At 44.2% G+C, this 20,906-nt stretch overlaps 1 protein-coding gene across 1 annotated transcript in view; it reads left to right on the top strand.

Annotated features, from left to right (window-relative positions):
- ca10a (carbonic anhydrase Xa) overlaps positions 1-19,136 on the top strand; it is a gene marked incomplete at both ends in the record, with an annotated part of 129,603 nt that extends 110,467 nt beyond the window's left edge. Inside the window, 6 exons of the mRNA XM_080541776.1 lie at positions 5,429-5,614; positions 10,259-10,354; positions 13,780-13,852; positions 16,833-16,987; positions 17,315-17,489; positions 19,114-19,136. Of these exons, the coding sequence (XP_080397902.1) occupies positions 5,429-5,614; positions 10,259-10,354; positions 13,780-13,852; positions 16,833-16,987; positions 17,315-17,489; positions 19,114-19,136 (708 nt within the window). The remainder of the gene's footprint in view (positions 1-5,428; positions 5,615-10,258; positions 10,355-13,779; positions 13,853-16,832; positions 16,988-17,314; positions 17,490-19,113) is intronic.
- Positions 19,137-20,906: the final 1,770 nt, after the last annotated feature.

Consider the following 20,906-nt stretch of genomic DNA (forward strand, 5'->3'; position numbering starts at 1 on the left):
CGTGTTCCACTTCCTTTGACCGTAAGCTGCTTCCCCACTCTTTGTGAGATCAAACATCAATGCCGTCTTTTGGAGGGACCGGAGGCAAGCTTTGGACCTGTAAAAACGTCCTGTGAATTACTCCAAAATCAATCTCCGTAAAACCACAGTGCAATACACACACACACACACACACACACACACACAGAGACATCGACTGACCCCCCGCCCTTTCCAGATGTGTACAGCTGCTGCATCTGACAGGCTGTTTGTTCTCTGTCCCCTGAGACGGCACCAATAGGATGATGCTAAACCGGCTGAGGTGCGTTCGCCACACCAGGATAAAGCTACATCATTACCACACACACTCAGAACACACACAGGCAGAACCGAATGTGTCCGGGACACTGTTATCACACCCTCCATTTTGTGTCACCTAGTTTCCTTGGTTAGACTCAGAGAGAAGGAAGGGGAGGGGAGGGGATGAAAGGAGGCAGGGAGGGGAAGAATTGAGGTAAGTACTGTCACAGAAGCCTATGGGAAATGTCTGTGCGTCTGTTCTCTCTACCTTGGCTGTCACAGGACCTGATCATTACTCTCTCTCTAAAGCTAACAGCCCCCCACGCCACTGTAGGGCAGGCACAGGCAGACTAGGAACTCAGCAATGTAGGTCGTAGGAAACAAACGTAGGGGACAGACATAAGAACGCACACCAAAACAACCAAATGAGCAATATCACAAGTTAACTTTCCAAATTGTCCCATTTTGTGTGTGTGTGTGTGTGTGTGTGTGTGTGTGTGTGTGTATGTGTGTATGTGTGTATATGTGTGTGTGTGTGTATGTGTGTATGTGTGTATATGTGTGTTTGTGGGTCACTCTCTCTCTCTCGTCTTGGCGCTCGTCTCTGCAGTGTCTCTAACAAGCACCAGCCAGCTGTTCCCATCAACCGCTCAACAAGCACACACCCACACACACACACACACACACACACACACACAGACACACACAGACGTCGACTGACCCCCCTCCCTTTCCAGATGTGTACAGCTGCTGCATCTGACAGGCTGTTCTCCAGAGTAACGTAGATGCCATGTACAGGGGAAAGGAGGTAGGGGATGCTGGGAGTTGGAGTCAAACACTGTTAAACTCTCATGATTGGACCACAATACACTGGAGTTCTTTCCACGGTGTGATGTTAAATCAGCTATGAGTCTATGGCAGGCCTCGTTATGCAATAGAACATAAATCAGAGGATCTGTAATCTAGGATGTGGTCCCACATTTTAGGTCGAGGGGGGGGGGGGGGGGGGTATGCACAACCAGTTCCCTATTCATAGTTCATAGTTACAGACTGGCATACAGTTTCATTGATTTAGTAGGTTATCAGAAAAAAAAACATCCATCCCACACCAGAGTCTGGAATCCTAAAAGAGTCACAGAGCCAAAGGGAGTTTTACGAAAGAAGAAAAGTGTTCTCCGTTCTATTCGATTGGTCTCCATTGTAGCGGATCATGGATTAGTCTCTGAGTACGGATTACTGAGTGGGCAGTAAAGATGATTAAAGACTCTTCCAATATTCAGAGAGAGAAAGAGAGGGGGTTTGAGAGAGATGGGGAGGATGAGAGAAAGAGGGAGAGAGTGAGAGAGAGAGAGGGAGGGGGAGAGAGAGAGAGGGAGGGAGGGAGGGAGAGGGAGGAAGGAGGGAGAGAGAGAGACACAGGGAGGACGTATATTTCAACCTGTCCAACTCTGCTCACTTACAATGACATCACTGATCCCGGTTCAGCCGGTTTTACAAGCTTAACACAGAAAACATAAAGGAAAAACACCAATCTGATCTCATACACTACTATCTGTTTGTGCTCATTATACCACCTGAGTAGCAAAAGACAAAAAAAACGAGAGGATATCATTGTTTTTCATTTCCTCTCTTCCATTTTCTGTTTTCCTCCATCGCTCCCTCTATCTTGTGATAACGAGGGACAGGGTGATTCCAGGGGAGTCTAGCGGGGAGCGGGGTGCTGAGATGTGCTGCGAGAGCGTCTTTGAGCCGTGATGGTATCTTGTTTCTCTGTGGTGCTGCAGTGGCTGGGTGCGCTGGCGGTGCGGCTGTTGCCTTGTGTGAGGCCATTTTGGGGGAATGTGTGCATAGTGTAAAACCCTGAGACACAGTAACTAGTTGAGACAGAACGGCAGAGTGGGCCAGGGAGGATTGTGTTTATCTTTCCATAAAAACAACAACAATGTTATGTCTTATAGCAAGTACAACTGCAGTCATTATGCATGTGTGTGTGTATGTGTGTGTGTGTGTGTGTCTTTGTGTAAGGGTGAATGTAAAGTGTACGGTTATTAATCTGTATGTCTGGCAGGTGTGTGTGTGTGTGTTGATGTGTATATGTTACTGCAGGTGTGTGTGTGTGTGTGTGTTTCTGCAGGTGTGTGTGTGTGTGTGTGTGTGTTGATGTGTATTATGTGTTTCTGCAGGTGTGTATGTGTTTCTGCAGGTGTGTATGTGTTTCTGCAGGTGTGTATGTGTTTCTGTGGGTGTGTATGTGTTTCTGCAGGTGTGTATGTGTTTCTGCAGGTGTGTATGTGTTTCTGCAGGTGTGTATGTGTTTCTGCGGGTGTGTATGTGTTTCTGCAGGTGTGTATGTGTTTCTGCGGGTGTGTATGTGTTTCTGCGGGTGTGTATGTGTTTCTGCAGGTGTGTATGTGTTTCTGCAGGTGTGTATGTGTTTCTGCGGGTGTGTATGTGTTTCTGCGGTTGTGTATGTGTTTCTGCAGGTGTGTATGTGTTTCTGCAGGTGTGTATGTGTTTCTGCAGGTGTGTATGTGTTTCTGCGGGTGTGTATGTGTTTCTGCAGGTGTGTATGTGTTTCTGCAGGTGTGTATGTGTTTCTGCGGGTGTGTATGTGTTTCTGCAGGTGTGTATGTGTTTCTGCAGGTGTGTATGTGTTTCTGTGTGTGTGAATGTGTGTTTGTGTAGAGATCCTCATCAGTATGCTGGGCCCAGTGTTCTCTACAAGATTGATTTTACTGAGAGGAGATATGGCATTGGTCTCTCCACCCCCCTCCTTCTCTCTATCTCATCTCCCAGCACCTCTATGTGATAATCCTGGCATTGCTTTCCTCTGCATGTGGTATCCTGACAGTGCCCTGCGTAACGTGTGATTCGCTCTGCAACGTTACCACACCTCATGCGTTGGGAATTAATAACGCAGCACATTAAAAGGTGACCCACAAACAACCACGTCCAAAAAACAACAACATACATAATCAAACACACAAACAGATAAAAATGAATTATCACTGGAGGGGGGGGGGGGGGGGGGGGTTAAGCCTTTACTGGGGAATTGTATCCTGTATACTTGCTTAAGTAAAAATGTAAAAACGGGTCCGGTTGACCCGAACACCACACAAGGGTTAAGATCAGATTAGGTTTCTGGTAGACATACACCATGTTGCTTTCATAACATTACATTAGGTCAGTGCAGATCAAGGAGAGGAAACAAGTGAAGGAGATGAGGGAGTCACTTGAAGCCACTGAGATCATGCCATCCCTGAGGTGTTCACAAACACAATACTCATGTGTGTATCCTTCGGGACAAGTTATAGAGACAGGACTCGTTCTTGAAGGAAAACTTCATTAGGAGAGGATCCAGATAAGCTTAACAGATTAGTGCTTTATCTTGTGAAACACTATTGAATGAGTTAATCACTCGATTGAATACGCCTACTGTCTTTCATTTGTATTAGGGGAGTTCCTTTTACAATTGCCATATGAACCATAGGGAATTGAGAAGGTAATAAAAAGATCTAGAAATGATAAGCATGTTCTCATCACACGGAGCCTGGAAAGTCTTGCTGGTATGGCTGGATCACGATGAGGCAGACCAACAGCATCACTTCCTTTTCCTCTCTGTCCCAGTCTAACCACACTTCACTACCCTCGCTTTTACCCCCTGCCTCCAGCCAGTTATCCTGCCAGGTGCAATCAGCCATAAGAACAGATATTGGATAAAACTGTCAACTGCGATGTATGCACTGTACTCCATTCAAGTGAAACATTGGATAGAATAAGTCGAGGAAAAGCACTTGGCATGCGATCCCTTCATGCTATAACACGAAGACGTTATAATTCTATTTGCACTGCATAATCCTACAGCATGTCTTTGCATTGCTGCATAACTTTATCAGATTATCCTTCGATTCCTTCCAGTACTGTGCTGGTGGTGTTTTAATGTGTAATGCAGTGAAAGCCACACAAGAACAAACTCTTCTTGTTCTGCCTCTACCTCGTTAATAATTGTGAGTGAGGAGGATTGTGTTGGAGGTTCTGAGATTTCTCAGCCTCTTCACGGGCCCAGTAGGCCCCCCGAGGTAACTGTCCACGTAGGTAAACCTCCCAGTACTACTTCAATCTCTGCTGTACACCTTTTTCACCGTTGGCACTTGGTTCAAAGCACCCTCTCTCCCTCTGGTCTCTGGTGATTCCCAGCCATGTACAAACTCTATCTCCCTCTCTCTGGCTGTCTCTCTCTCTCTCTCTCTCTCTCTCTCTCTCTCTCTCTCTCTCTCTATGTCTCTCTCTCTCTCTCTCTCTCTCTCCCCTTTCAAACCATTGCATTGATTTTTTTCTTTTTTTTGAGGTTCAATAAAATATTTACAATGTGTGGGCAGAGTTCTTTCTCTGGGAATTTGGAGGTGGAAAATAATTTTGAAGGCAAATGGTAAAAGGAATGGGATTGAGAGGGGGGGGGGGGAGAAGAAAGAGTATCATAAGAGGTACGGAAGCCCTCATCCAGTCGTGCCTAGAATATCAATTCTACACTTTGAAACTACCCCTGAATATAAATAAATAAACACGTCAACTGATAAAGATCGTTATCCAGTACTCTTGTATCACTGCATTTCCCCTTAAAACCTCAGATCCGATCGATGTGTGAGCTGATTCAGACTGTCTCAGCCTTTGAAGGCGTACTCCTCTTTTGTTTTCATCTTACTCCCAGCTCATTCCAGAGCGTATGAATGGCTGCGGCCGCAAGAACACATTGTCTTTCTTACTTCGATGCCTTAATGTTTAATTGAATCAAGGCCTTGAGACGATTACTCTGTGAATCACAGGATTTGCCTCCGAATGATGTACAATGAGGTATTGATTAATGGAGCAACAACAACACAGGAGAGTGACACCCCCCCTTTGGAGTTAGCTACAGTACAGTATGATTGGTGTGGAAGGCCAACACGATCAGAGGATGTTTGGTTCAAGTCACTGCTGTCCCATAGAGTTGGGGGGCTCATTTAGCAGTGATATATGGGTGTTAGCTCATGCCAAACCTGCAACCCTGAAAGTCCATTACACCAAGAGGTCCTCTGTATACAGTCCCAGGTGTTTACGAAGGATGTTTCCATATAACATTTCTCACGGCTCTTCTTGATTCCATCCTCAGGTGGGAGGGACCATGTACAACACAGGCCGCCACGTCTCTCTGCGATTGGGCAAGGAGCACCTGGTGAACATCTCTGGTGGACCAATGACGTACAGCCAGCGTCTGGAGGAGATCCGGCTTCACTTTGGCAGTGAGGACGGCCAGGGATCTGAACACCTGCTGAACGGACAGGCTTTCTCTGGAGAGGTGGGGCACCAGGGGCTGGTTCAGAGGGGTCAGGTCTCTATGAGTAAGCTGCTGTATAGAGCTGACATGATCTCAGGATCAGTGAGCTACTGTATATGACTGCAGACGTCACATCACTAGGCTACACCACTATTTTCAGTAAGATATTGGCTGATTTCCAAACTATTTCCATATCTAGGCCTGCTAATGCATTTACTACATTACCCTTTTGATTCAGTCATTTTAGCATTGGGGTTATCCTGGGTTTTACCACATCCAAAGTGCATATGAGAATGATGATTTAGCAGGTAGCGTTATCTCAATTATCCGTTTGTGTTGAAGAGTCAAAACATTAGCTGATGTGGCCTTGCTCATTTAACACAGTCATGAGTCACTCACAGTGCTGCTTTCCACCGGCGCGGTAATACGAACAACCAATTTGTATGGTAACATAATAATTGCGTTCATGACAGGCAAATTCATTGTAATTAATGATAATCATTTATTTTCTCCCGGCGGCTGCTACAGTAACTGATATTCAAATTATAATAAAATAACTGTCGAGTCCTTTGGGGCTTCGCGAGCTGTGACCCAAGCGAGGGAGGTTGGCCTCCTCGGTTTATTGTGCGTTGCCACGGCGTTCTTCACAGCTCCGAGGCTATGTTTTGATTTCATCTTTGCTTGGTTAACATCGTGCTTTATGTGTTGCTGTTTGGCACCAGGGCGGAGGGCGCTGGAGAGATCTGGAAAGAGGCGTTCAGCATCGTGATCAGAAATATGTACTCTTCTACTGTTGCTGCACACAGCGAGGGTAGGGCATAGGGTGGAGAAGACATGATATTATGGAGGCTATAGTGCACTGTGCACAGGTTACAGTATACACCAGTGGAGGCTGGTGAAGGTAGAAATCAGAGGACGGGCTCATTGTAATGGAGAGGATGGAATAAGGAATGGTATCAAACACACGCCTACCTCCCCTGCTATACAGTATATTTATATATGCATACATACTGTACATGAACATGAACATACATGAATCTTTTTTTAATTAAAGAGTTAGCCGTCCTAATTCCCTGAACGCTAGGAAGGCAGTAGAGGGTGTAACTCTCTTTAAATTACACCTCAGAGTGAGACATAATGCAGCACAGCCACTAAGGGCCAGAGAGGAAGGCTGCACACAGCTCTCCGCATCGCTCTCCCGTTTGACGTGTGCTCCAAGCTCGACGAAATAGCTTCGGTCCAAAGACGACCCCATCCCTTTTGGAACTAAAGCAATGACTTCAGGCTTCAGTTATGTCTTTCCAAATGGAAATGGGGAGAATTCTTGTTCTTCCTGCAAACGAGTGGTGGCTGTGCATGCCCTTGAAACGAGAACAAAGAGTATTTCAATGTAAAAAGCAAAACATCCCTCTGAAATAGCAGCCTGTGGGGAGGGAGGGGGTGGAGAAGTGTGTTGGGGAGGGGGGGGGGCGTCACATTTATAGCATTAGCTCTCCAAAGCAGAGGTGTTAGAACTCTCTTTGTATCTCACATTTGTTTCCAACTCTGTAAAGATTGTGTTTCACTGATGCCGTTGGAGGTTTGCTTTGCGCTTGATGGGAGTCGGCCTATCTGTCTCCGATCAGAACACCTCCAGGTTAATGAATGCACAGCGTGTTCGTTTCTGCTAGCATAGCAGATTCACAGCCCAATCCGAAAATGAAACACCTTGGATTTAATAAGTGTTAACATATTCGAGGTATTATTTTGAGCCTCTTATTTTTGGTAAGCCCAAGGCCTTTGTTTTTTCTCCTCCCCTGCATGGTGCGGTATCAGAACCTATAATCTGTCAAGAGAGGATATAAATCAGGTTGACGCGTCGTACTGGCTATACGGAACCAGCTGATGCGTTGAAGGAGTGTGACATAGGCCCTCTCATTCATCAAGCGCAAGATGCATCGATGAAGTCTCATCTCGCAAAATTACCTGCAAATAAAGTATAGATTAAGGCAGTCAAATTGCTCCAGTCTTTTTAGCCCATCCATAATGCCTTTATAAATCTTTTTGACTGAGCGATCGTGTTATTTTTCAGTTCAGACTTTAACCATTTTCGGGAAAATGTTGTCTTGTTTTTGTGACGAATGAATACTCAAAATGAAAGGAACACAGAGTTATAATGGGAGACAGTTTAGGACAACATAACAAAACAAAACAACAACAACAACAACGTCTGCTGCAGTTTATTAAATCTGCCGTTTTCGTGGCTGTTTTGTCTTCTTCATTGGCTCCTAATTATCATCACTTACAAAATAACACATTTCCTTCGGCGGTGCTGAGTTGGCACAGAGGTAAATCTGCTCGTTAAAATCACATTTAATGTTTTGACTAATGGAGGGGGAAAACATGCGTGGTTATATATGCACAATGTGAATAAAAACAGACGATATGGAAAATGAGAGTGAGACAAGTCCATCATGTCCATTACTATTCCTGACATTTAGACACATCTTCACTTACTCCTTCAATACCTTCCTCTTCATTTAGATTTATTTTATTTTATTTGTGCCTTTCTAACTGAACAAGTTGCCTCAGCTGAGAGATTTAGAGAGAGGAAGAGAGTCGGAATGTGAAAGAGAGACGAAAAAGAAGCAAGGAGAAGAGAGGGGCGGAGAGAGAGCAAGAAAGAGAGAGAGAGAGAGAGGGTCAGAGAGAGAGCCAGAGAGAGAAAGAGAGAGAGAGAGAGGGTCAGAGAGAGTGATAGAGGGACAGAGAGAGAGAGAGAGAAAGACAGAGAGAGTGTCAGAGAGAGAGAGTGAGAGAGAGACAGAGAGGGACACAGAGAGAGAGAGAGAGAGAGAGAGAGAGAGAGAGAGAGAGAGAGAGAGAGAGAGAAGGGGGCAGAGAGAGAGGGGGACAGAGGAATCAGAAAGAGACCCAGACTGGCGATTATGTTCAGTGCCTCCTTCCCCAGCATGAATGTAATCAGAGCCTGATTGCTCTGTGCAGCGCGGCGCTTGTCTGTGTGTTAGCTTTATGAGAACACGCTCCAATTCATCCAAAGGAGGAGGGAGTCAGTTCCAGCCCAGCGCTTTTCACTCTCCCTGTTAGCACTGTCCACCTCTCTTCCACTATCGACTTGCTGTCTTCATATTTCCCCAACCCCAAGCCGGGCCAGCCATCACCCCATAAAGAGGCTGTCACAGGCCCACTCTAGAGAGCGCTGTCTCGATATGCAACACCTCCTCTCTCTGTTTCAGTGTGTGTGTGTCTCTCTCTCTCTCCCTCTCCCTCTCCCTGCCTGTCTCTCCCTCTCCCTCTCCCTCCCTCCCTCTCTCTTTCTCTCTCTCTCTCTCTCTCCCTCTCCCTGCTTGTCTCTCTCTCTCTCTATCTCTCGCTCACCCTCTCTCTCTCCCTCTCCCTGCCTCTTTCTCTCTCTCCCCCTCCATTGGCCCCATGGGGTTTAGAGTAGCACAGCAATGTTTATGTCACTCTGTGGCACTCCGAGATGAGAGAGGGACTGTACGGTAGCTAATGTTGAACTCATTGTTTTGTGAGTGTGTACAGAAGGTGACAGAGTTAGTGTAACAGCAGGCTCGATGGTGCTCCTGTATTCTGTCTGTCTGGTATCTCTCTCATTACCTCTTTAGCAGCTCTCCTCCACTCTGTCTCTCTGTTGTGTTTGGCAGTCTCTGTAAGTTCTCTCGTGGCTCACCCAGGACCTAGCCTCACCAAAAAAAACTTGCTGCAATTGACTGTTCAGGAGGTTTTGGGAGCGATGCTGCCTGCCTCTGCCTCTCACCTAAAACTCAAATTAACATTGGCCCTAATCACTTCCTCTCTCCTAATTACGTTTCTAGAAGAGCTGTCGCTCTGCGGTTCTCCGTTTGACTATTTCATAATTACTACCCTCCGCACATATATACATCACACCCTCGTGCTAGGGGAAGAAATGTGTGGCAGAGGGATAAAGTATCTGGAAAGATATGAAAAGATTGTCAGGTTAGGATGGTAGAGAGCGGTAGAGTTTGAAGTTCAGAAACAGTAGCTGTAGACGTACACGTATATGTTTAGACTTCTAATCAAAAATTACATTCTGCCGTACTGCAGTGCTGAAGGCTTTTGCAAACCTATTAATAGACCAAATTTAGTGCAAGGGTTAGTAATAATAACCACGCAAAATATATTTTATATGTATATGTACATATTAGAAGTGTCGCTTCTGCTAAAATAGCGTGGGCTTTTTTTTGATAGTTGTTATTTCACCGGTCACAAAACCACACACCGGTCACAAAACCCACATCCAGCCCACTCATAAATACTGTATCATTAAGAACGTCAAAATGTACAATTATGGGAGTGTTAGTAACACTTAACAAGACACTTACATCAATATGACTCAATGGCATGTAAGCTGTAAGCTGCTTATCACTGAAACAATGCTATTCAGACTCAGAGGCCCTGGACGAATCCCTAGTACAGAGTGTACAGGTGGATTCAGTCCATCAACTGTTTCTAACAACCTTGGTTATCCATATTATGTGCTAGTACACAGCTGGAACAAAAGCCTGCACACTCAGTAGTCCTCTTGGAAAACAGGGCCACTGACCCCCTGTCATAGTACACTATATTTCATCCATTGAATGATGTTATATTCCTCTACTTTTCCTAATACTTCTCTGTCTCCAGGTTCAACTTATTCACTACAACCACGAGCTGTATACGAACTACACAGAGGCAGCCAAGAGCCCTAACGGATTGGTGATAGTGTCTATATTCATGAAGGTGAGTATCCAACTCCACGTTGCATTCAGAGTGTTATCCTTAGTACAGTTACGTATGTACACAGATTCCAAGTACAATGTTCTTGAGCTAGAGATCTGGCTAATTGGGTAAATCTGTTCATGTCTCCTATGAAATGGAGAGTGTGATTGTATAGTTTCAAAGATCATAAAGTGGCCTTTTAACTTGGAGTTCGGCCACATTGCATCCCTGGGCAACAGTGGGCAGATTGACCCGCATGATTACCTGTGTCGGTGTTAGCCCCCATATCGGTAATCCTTTGTGCCCGGTTTCAAGTTACCCTTTCTTATTGAAGGTCACACAGCCCTCCCTCTGAAAGCAGATAGATAAATAAAACTCAAGAACTTGCATCTCAAGAACAATTAGTGAGCCAATTATCCGAGAGGAGCGAAACAATGTGTTCCTTGGCTGTTTGTCAGAGCTGAAGTGTGAGGTCCTGAAATAGTTCTCCAGGCTCTCTCTGTAGATTGGCCTTCTTGAGCAAAGCTCTGAAAGGCTATCGTGTCCCTAGCACCGTACGTGCTGAAGAAGTGAAGTTCAGGCGCTAGTTGCTAATTAGCTCCCCCATGTCAGTGGCACTGTCAGTCAAACTGGAGGACATAGTGACCTAGGTTAATGCTATTCTTCCCCTGTTCAACCACTTGAAGAGTGTGGGTGATAGGAGAGTGTCTGTGGCACAGAATGTTCCTGGCCTGAGGAGCCCAACCAGTGCTGCCCTTCTGTGCCTGCTGAATCACATTCAATCACTATTCTCATTCCACGATAGGCCTACTGTAGATACATGGCCATTTAGCAGATGTTTTTTTTTTTTATCTTAAGGGTTAACAGTTTGTGTACAGTATAGTGTATGTGGCCTCATGACAGACATGAACTCACAACTATGGTGCTGCTGTATTACTAAGCTAAACTAAACTAAGTATCATATCTGAGATAATATGGTCATCCTAAGATGATGTTGTTCCTCAGTCATATCACAGAATGTGAATCAGAGTTTGGGGGGCCATTTTGAGTTCCTACAAAATTCCATCCGGTCTTGGAATGGTATAGCACCCACACACGGACACCACCTACCGTCATGGATGGAGAAATGAGCTATTTTAAATGACTGTGTTAAAGGAGGTCCTACACAACTGACCCTTCATCTACACTTCAGTTCCTCTCTGCATTGTCCTCACTAGTAAACTCCAGCTGTCTTCAGCTTGAAGTAACTTGTTAACGACTGTGGTAGCAGAAAACTGAAATAGCTACTGTGTCTTTCTGAAGAGTCCCGTCTCAGTACAGCCAGGCCAATCTCAACCTCACTCTCAACGCTGACAAGACCAAGAAGCCGGTGGTAGACTTCAAGAAGAAGAGGCATCACCATCAACGGATCTGCTGTGGAGACGGTCGAGTTCCTGGGGATCAAGTTCCTGGTGGTTCACATCACCAACGACCGACCTCACCTGGGATGAACACACCAGCCAAGTGGTGAAAAAAGCACAACGTCGCCTCTTCCATCTCAGGCGGACGAAAAAGTTTGGCCTCGGGCCTAAGATCCTAGGGGCCCTCTTCAGAGACACAACCGAGAGCGTCCTCCTGACAGGATGCATCACTGCCTGGTATGTGAACTGCCCTGCTCAAAACTGCAAAGCCCTGCGCAAAGGGTAGTGCAGACAGCTGAGAAGATCCCTCCATCCACAACACCTACAAGGACCGGTGTGTCAGAAAGGCCTTAGGGACCCCTGCCACCCCAATCAGAAACTGTTCGAGCTATTGCTGTTGGGGAAACGGTACTGAAGCCTCGGGGCTGAAACCCAGAGGCTGGCAAACAGCTATTTCCCCCAAGCAATCAGGCTCCTGGGGAGACTGCCACCCCCTAACCAACCCCACGGATACTACAAAAATGAACATATTACAGTATTAGAACCACTGCACACTACTGGATTACTTGTATACCTTTGGACTCATTTAGTACCGTAGTGCATTGTATTATATCGCATTTCATATCATCAGCACTATTGAAGCCTCTGTTTTTGTATCTGCATGCTGCAACGTCAATGTTGAGGAACCAAAGCCGAAGAATTTTACTCTATTGTACTTGTATGTACGATGTAAGATGTAATAAAAGCGATTCTGATTCTGATTCTGATGTCTCATCGATATCATCTCAATTAGTGTTGTCCTTCACCAGCACAGAGGAACATTCTTCTCTGTTTTCCCAGCACCCATTACTATCTGCAGGCACACACTGTGATGTCCTTCAATGACTCACACACTGTGATGTCCTTCAATGACTCAGACTGCCAGGAAGGTCCCCCTCTGGGCCCAACTGGTATTGGAAATTGCCATTGGAAATGGCAATGCAGCTGTGTGAGGTCACTTAGGAAGCAGACACACAATGGTGAAGGTCATTGTCAGACATTGTTTAAATGGAACAAACGGATGAAGTTTCACATTGTGTTTGTTTTTTCGAGTGTGTTGTGTGCATTGCTTTTTCTTACTTGATTGAAGTAGGAAAACAACACTTTAATCTGTACAGTAATTGACAGAACGAGGAGTGTGTTCGAAGTGTGTTGCCTTCACCATATGTCAAATCAACATCTCAACAGTTCTTCTCTGTATTTTTACCTCATACATCAAAGAACTCTCCCTAATTACTTCCTGGATAAAAACAAAAAAAATCCCGGCAGCACATCTCAGAGAGAGAGAGGGGGAGAGAGACAGAGAGAGAGAGAGAGAGAGAGAGAGAGAGAGAGAGAGAGAGGGGGAGAGAGACAGAGAGAGAGAGAGAGAGAGATAGTGAGTGTTAGTGCCTAGTGTAAGGATGCCTGCCTCAAGAAAAGGTCAAAGAGGAAGTAATTTGAGTTCTTGCGACGAGGGACATACATCTCTTTTTAATCACTTTGCCCGCAAGATCTCTTGCCAATTAAGAGTTGTGAAAAGTGCATATGGAGGACAAGCAGGTAGCTCCTAGGGAGTGTGGGGTGCAGCTGGAGCTGTGAGAGGGTTTCAGGCCAGCTCTGGGCTCCTGAGTTCTTAGATAACTGGAACAGCAGTGCTTCGTCAAAACAGAACAAGCTCTTAAGAGTGTCTCTCTGGTGTTCAGGTCTGTTCCATTATGCAGGTAGTCAGAGTTGGGAAACTGGTGCTGGGACACCTTCATGGGGCCGAAGCCTTCTCCTATCTTATGGCACATAACTCATTCCTTGCATAACTTATGCATTGGTGCTTTTGATGCATTCATTTTGCTCAAACAGTTGAAGTTAGGGACATTTTAGGGTTTAGGTCTTACAAGCTTCACGAAAGACAATAGAACAACTGGTGTCATACTGTACAATATATTTATTTTTGTTCATTTTGATATGATTTCACTTATAGTGCTGTGTTTTGCTGGGTTTAAATCTGTTTCTCTCCCGATTGTATTCCAGATAGCTGAGACTTCAAATTCATTCCTGAATCGAATGTTGAACAGAGACACCATCACAAGAATAACATATAAAAGTAAGTAAAAATTCACTCATAGACCGTAAAGAGGCAATCTGTAATTGGTCAAATACATTTGGGACTTTTAAATTAATCATAATTATAGCATATTAATTCTTGAATAATATAACTTATAAGTGCCTCATGATCTTAACACTACAACAGCCGTGCCTATTTTACCTACTAGTAGAGCCGCCTTGGGGGTCAAATAGACCCCCTTTTTAGAATGTAAATCTGCTATTTACACACAGAGATCACTAGAGGGTGCTTCTTTTTTTAGCCTGCCTCCTACACAGAAAAACTGCAAAACAGCTTTATACTATCTTATCCTGAAGTGATTTTGAAAATGTAAGGATACTGGGTGGTAGAACACACATATCTAGGAAAAGTCATGAAAGGAGGGTCCTGAAATTTGATCGAGTGCAAAGATAGATATTTTTTTTACTCACAGGGGTCACTGTGACCCCTCACGGCTCTTCTAGTGTTAAATCTGTTTTATCCCATCAGGACCCAAATGATAAGCTTGTTTTCCTCCATTGTTTGTAAACAATGCGATGGTTAGCACTGTATACAGTATGTTAAAAAACATGGTTAAAACTATTTGAATTTTGATCTCATGGTCAGTCATTGCATCCAAGCCCCAGGCTATGAAATTGAGAGTGGTTACATTTCTCCAGCCCCATCCTTCAGAAATTTACCCAAAAAAGTGGCGGGGAGTCCGGCTTGTTGTTGTTAGAACACAGGTGCAGCGACAACTTAATTGATTTCAACATGCTGCCTTCACAACGTCTTACAGAACCAAAACAACCAGTTTCTCATTAATTTATTCAAAACAAAATTATCAAGCTATGCGAGACGATATATCTATATATATTTTAAACGATTATGAACAATTATGGGAGTTTAGCACAAGATTATTTTGTAGAGAGCCTCTAAGAAGCAGTCAGCCCTCGTCCTTCCTCCTGAAGGTTTCCAGCCTGAGACGGGCAGCCACACAGTAGCCAGAGGCAACCTTGCTACAGAGATCACCCGGGGGCCATGGTGAGGCCAAAAAGAGGCTGATTAATTGGATTAATGATGAGGGAGCAAATTAGATCCTGCATAAAGGCAGTGACCAAGAGGGATCTCAGAGATATCGACGGAGTGCAAGGGGGATTCCAGGGGGTTCTGATGAGAAGACAGAGGGGGGTTGAGGGAGCTAAAGAGAAGCATGGGCCCTGACAGCTGTCAGAACTCCGACATACTCCCATGCACACACGCACGTGCACACACACACACTAGGGGTGTACAGAGACGTCATTATCTGTATCTGTATCTGTTCATCCTAGAAAATGATCTGTATCTGTATTCTGTATACCGGAGGTCACGTTAAATCAGCAAATGTTGTCTTTTTCGAACCTAATATTCATTAGAAATACAATTGTGTGCCTTCAAAGCATCTACTTGATTTCATATTGGCACATAATTAAATATGAAATATATTTCCACATCTTCATACTGAACATTTCATCTTTCTCTCTCTCTCTCTTTTTATTTTTATATTTTTAACTAAACTAAGTTGTATGAACTGTCTGAAACCCACCACCACCTCCCCCCCTTTAACTGGGGGACATTGAACAATCAGAAACTGAAACAAATGTTTTATAAATCAAAAGATTCTGTTTTGCATTGGAAATAGAAATGATTAACAGTAAACATATATAGAAAGATATCATTCAGTCGAAGGGAGTAATCTTGAATTCCAATGATGCAACATGTTGCAAACAGAATGGGCATCTTGTGGCCATCCACAATGATATGAATTGATTTGAAGAAACATAATGGCTGATGCACAGACATGCCAATCGTGTTGTTTTCTGAATAATAACGAGCAACTTTGGGTAGAATCTGTATCTGTTTCTATCGCATTATTTGTGCTTTTCCAAATAATGTATTCATATTCGCCTACATCCCTAACACACACACACACACACACACACACACAGACACACACACACACACACACACACACACACACAGACATACTCACACACACACACACACACACACACACAATCACACACACTTACCCTGAGGCCTTTGGCATACCCTTCTCATAGCCAGCAGCACTGCAAGCCTAGTGCATGTATTTTTAAAACCTCAAGCACATGCACACACACCACACACAGCACACACACACATGCACAGACACACCCATACACCCGCAAACACACCATCCAAAAATAATGATTCATGCCAGCCTGGCTATCAAAGATCCCCGATATTGTTCTGGAATTCCAGGGTTGTAATAGAGTTGCTTTTTTGCGTGGTGGTAATGCTGTCATAAAGGTGATTGATGTTTCGTGGGTTATGGATTTGTTATTTGTTTGTCTTACCTTAAGGCTATCTCTCTTACCTTTGGGGCAGAAGCTGGTTAATGTGTTGGTGTTTGCAGTGCAGTCTGGCTATGCACCATGAATGTGAATGCTGTATACACCGGCAGTCTGTATTAGCATAGCAGGAACAGCTACGGCCACCTTATCACAATAAGCAAAGTGCACCTGCCACCCATTTGTCAACAACAGCCCAACCCAATGACAAGTTATTGAGAGTGTGCTACTGGAGTGTGGAGAGAGAGATGCAGTCATTCTAATTACAGCCTTGACAAGAGAAGTACTTTGCATAAAATGGGTTTGCATTGCAATACCCACCGCCTGTCAAACAGGGAAGGGAGCTAAATATGAAACAAGCGTTTGGGCAAAGCTATTACTGTGTATGGAAGTGATGAACGCACTCTGGTTAGAGTGGTTGGTGATAATACGTCTTGACATGAGAAAAGACAAATATGTCACATTGCAAGAACAATATGCGCGGCATACTCTCTGAGCGGTATGTCTTCCGACTCAAGTTACAGTACTACTAAACAGAGGAAATTGCATCATATGTATAATGTATGCAAGCCTGCCTCTGCTGACAGGACATTTTGTTCTTATTCTCCCTTGCCGTCTCTTTTTCCCAGATGATGCATATCTACTGACGGGCCTGAACATTGAGGAGATCTACCCAGACACCTCGAGCTTTATCACGTACGACGGATCAATGACTATCCCGCCATGCTTTGAGACGGCCACATGGATCCTGATGAACAAGCCGGTGTACATCACACGGATGCAGGTGGGAGTCCACGCCCGTCCACTTAGCCGTCTGAACACCACATTGGGGAAAATGATCAGTCATATTTGGCAGTGTGTTATATAAGGTTATATGGCTAGATATGCCGTGTTTGTTCCGCCATGAACATTTCTACAAGACAATTGTCAGTTCGGTTTGTGAGCATCATCGCATTTCCGTGGAACAAGACGATTCTCTTACAGTTGACTTCATATCCTCTGTTCTCCTCTCGTCCCTCCTTCTGCTCTCCCCTCTCTCTACTCTTCTCCCCCCCTGTCTCCTCTCTCATCTCTGCCCCTCCCTCCTCCCTCTTCTCTCCCTCTGGTCCAGATGCACTCCCTACGCCTGCTGAGTCAGAATCAGCCGTCCCAGATCTTCCTGAGCATGAGTGACAATGTTCGCCCGGTCCAACCGCTCAACAACCGTTGCATCCGCACCAACATTAACTTCAGCATGCAGGGCAAGGACTGCCCCAACAACAGGGCCCAGAAGCTCCAGTACCGAGGTAAAACACTGCTCTCCGCCATCTTGTTTTTCTACTACCGGTAGTTACCCTCATTACCGTGTGTTAGATACTAGTAATAGCCCAATATTAATCAGCATTTATGAACAAATCCATCAACAATGACTTTGTGTGAGTTACTTGTATTGAATGCATGTGATGTAACGTGACTTTGTTAGCTAGGGACATTACAGTGTTCTATATAGTATCTATCTACACCTTCACCTGACAGTTGTAGGCCTATACTGTACCTCTATGTGGTGTATCATAGCGCCTATGTCTAAGGTTATTACTGACAATGTGGGGTTGATTTAGTTCAATCAATACCAATGCCTTGCTTGAGCGAATAAATAATACGATAGTCAGAAATTGATGTGATATTCAGTATTACAATGTAAGAGGAGAGAGGATGATTACTCCAGTATGAGTTAAACTTCCGTCCTCAAGCCAGCAGTACAAGGTGGGCAGCAGGCCATAACAACAGTGTGTTAGTGACCGATGGGGTGGTATCTGCCTCTGTCTCTGCTTGTGTACACTGTGATGCGTGGACACTGTGATGCGTGTACACTGTGATGTGTGGCCACTAAGCCAGCTCAGCACTGTGATCCAGGGACGCTGCATGCATTCTGTTTACCATCTCCTCTCCTCTGTTTCAGCCAATATATCTGGGCAACTGCTGCACAAAATGTGAATTTTACCCCTGAAGCGTAAATACATTGAGGGCAAGAGGTAACCCCTATTATTCATTGTATTCTTTTTCAGGACTTACTGTACTGTAGCCTGTCTTCTCTCTTCTCTCCTCTGGCGCTGAGATGAAATTCTTATTCTGTGCAGCAGTTGTTGAGAGATTGAATACGCATACAGAACAACACACACACACACACACACCCACGCGCACACACATGCATGCATGCACACAGAGACAGGCACTTGCAAGCACGTACCCATGCACACGCACACACACACACACACACACACACACACACACAACACACACACACCCACACACACACACACACACACACACACACACACACACACACACACACACACACACACACAAGCACCTGCCTCACACCCCCACCCCAGAGAGTAAACTAGAAAATCACAATGGCATGGTTTCCACTTTGATTACATTTGTTATTTAGAGATGTAAATATCTTCAAGGTGAAGCAGAGGGGAAATGCATCTGATTAAAAGGGGAAATGTATCTAATTGATTATTCAGCTCAGGTTAACCTTCAATTGCAGAGGAAATGTAGGTTTCTCTCTCAAAAGCCTCAGAGCTAGCTGTAAGCAGACTAATTGAATGGGGAAATGTTTATCAGAGAAACTGATCAGAATGCTAACAAATAGCACAGCGTTCAGCACATACATTATCTCTACACATTTGTTCAACCTTTGATTAAACACACATATTTAATGAGTTTGTCCCACACAGTTTAATTACATTATTGACAATACTCACAAATGTTGTTGCCATTCATAACATATTGTATCTATCATATTGTATATTGATATTGCTTAAATATGTTGCAGAATAGGGCTTTAAACTGTACTTAGTTAAACATTGAAGAGTGTATTCAAAGTAGTGTTGGTCTCACTGCTGTCTTTTCCCTGTCTTCCAGTGAATGAGTGGTTGCTAAAGTAGCCTCCCTTGGATGAGCATGGAGACGATTGTCATAGAAGGAGGAAGGGAGGGAGAGGGGAGAGAGAAGAACAAGAAGAGGATGAAGGACACGACTGGAGCCAGGCTTAAGTCTGCATCTTATCTAAGATTATTTCATGGCATTGTAAAAAGAAAAAAAATGGAACATTATCAACTAAAGACTTTGCGTTGCTAGCAAAGGGAACCTTCTTTCATACATCAAAAACAATTTGAATCCAACACATACTAACTAGTCCAGTACAAATATATCTATACGAAACCGTTTTGATATTGACCTTTTTTGGGAGAAAAACAAAAAGTCGAAAACATAAAAAAAATACAAATAAAAATGGAAGCATTTATTTCGTAGCCTCTTCACCAGTGGGACTGATTGGGACTTTTTAGCCTTTGTACATAAAGACACCTTGCTAACAATGGGATCTGAAGGACTAAGACACTGACCCTAGTGGTCACGACCAAGAGCAAGGCTCATAGCCGCATTGTCATTACATCACCAACAAGGCATGCCAACAGCAACCAAGAGAGCAAGATCGCAGCCTTGCCATGACACACTCGGAAACTAAAGTCATGTTAAAACAAAACAGAACCGAGAGGATAACAGGCTTCTGTCTGAGGGAACCAGAGTGTCTTGGCCTTTGTACATATTATAATTATCAGTACTGCTGAAAAATGAATATGTTAAGAGAAAAATACAAATAAACATTTAAAAAGATATATTAAGAGGAATTTAAAAAAAGAGATGACAAACGTTGAGTATTTTACGCTTGGCGCACTTTGAATTCTGGAGGCCGTTCTGAGCTGTTGCCTTTTTTCTGTTTTATTGTTTACAATGGTCATACACTGTGTTTGAGTAATGAGTATCAGCCCAATAAATGTGTCTGGAAAGTTCACTTTGGAAATAAGCTTCACTATACCCTGTCTAACTGTATTAGTACGTGTTTCTGTGCCATGATTATATTAAACATGTTGATTATGTTATATTCATCCGTGCAAACACACTGGAAAAAAAGGTTTTATAGTTCAATCGCCCGAAAGATGTGTTTATTTATGAAAATGCATGTGTTGCATCATTAAAGCGTTTATTGCACGGCTCCCATATAAACACAAAGAAACCATCTCATTTTAGGGAAATATTTCATGCCTTTTGAACAGCTCACTGTACGATTACCACGTGTTATTACCCACTCTCCTCCCAAAACTCATTTATGCAGATAACAGCTCCCATAGTAATGTGTTCATCTGCCAAGGTCTCTCAGATCAGATCGGTCACAGGGGAGGATGCTTTTCTGAGCAAAGGAAGCTTCTGTTCTAAAGACTGTTGGGACTCTTCTAGTGTTTATGATGAAATGGGTCTAATGATGGGCCTGTCCCACTGGAGATAGCACACACACACACACACATGCGCACACACGCACGCACACACGCACGCACACATGCACACACACACACACACAAACACACACACACACACACGCACACACACACACACACTCACATGACATACTACTAGTAGAGCTAGTATCGAGCATTCTCCTGTGTGTAACTGATCTGCCCAGCTCCTGTGCTCCACTCTTCAGCATCCAGCTCTATTGATTCCTCTCTCTTCTCTTTAATTATCCTCCAGTCAACTCTGGATGTCTCCTGTTATAAGCCTGACGTGGAGAGAAAGACAGCCTCAGTGTGTTCAGTATGTTTGCGTCTGTGTGTGTGTGTGTGTGTGTGTGTGTGTTATCTCAGCCCTTTTACAGTTCT

The sequence above is a fragment of the Nansenia antarctica genome (assembly GCF_963989245.1).
Source record: "Nansenia antarctica genome assembly, chromosome: 11".
In the NCBI taxonomy this organism is placed as follows: Eukaryota; Metazoa; Chordata; class Actinopteri; order Argentiniformes; family Microstomatidae; genus Nansenia; species Nansenia antarctica.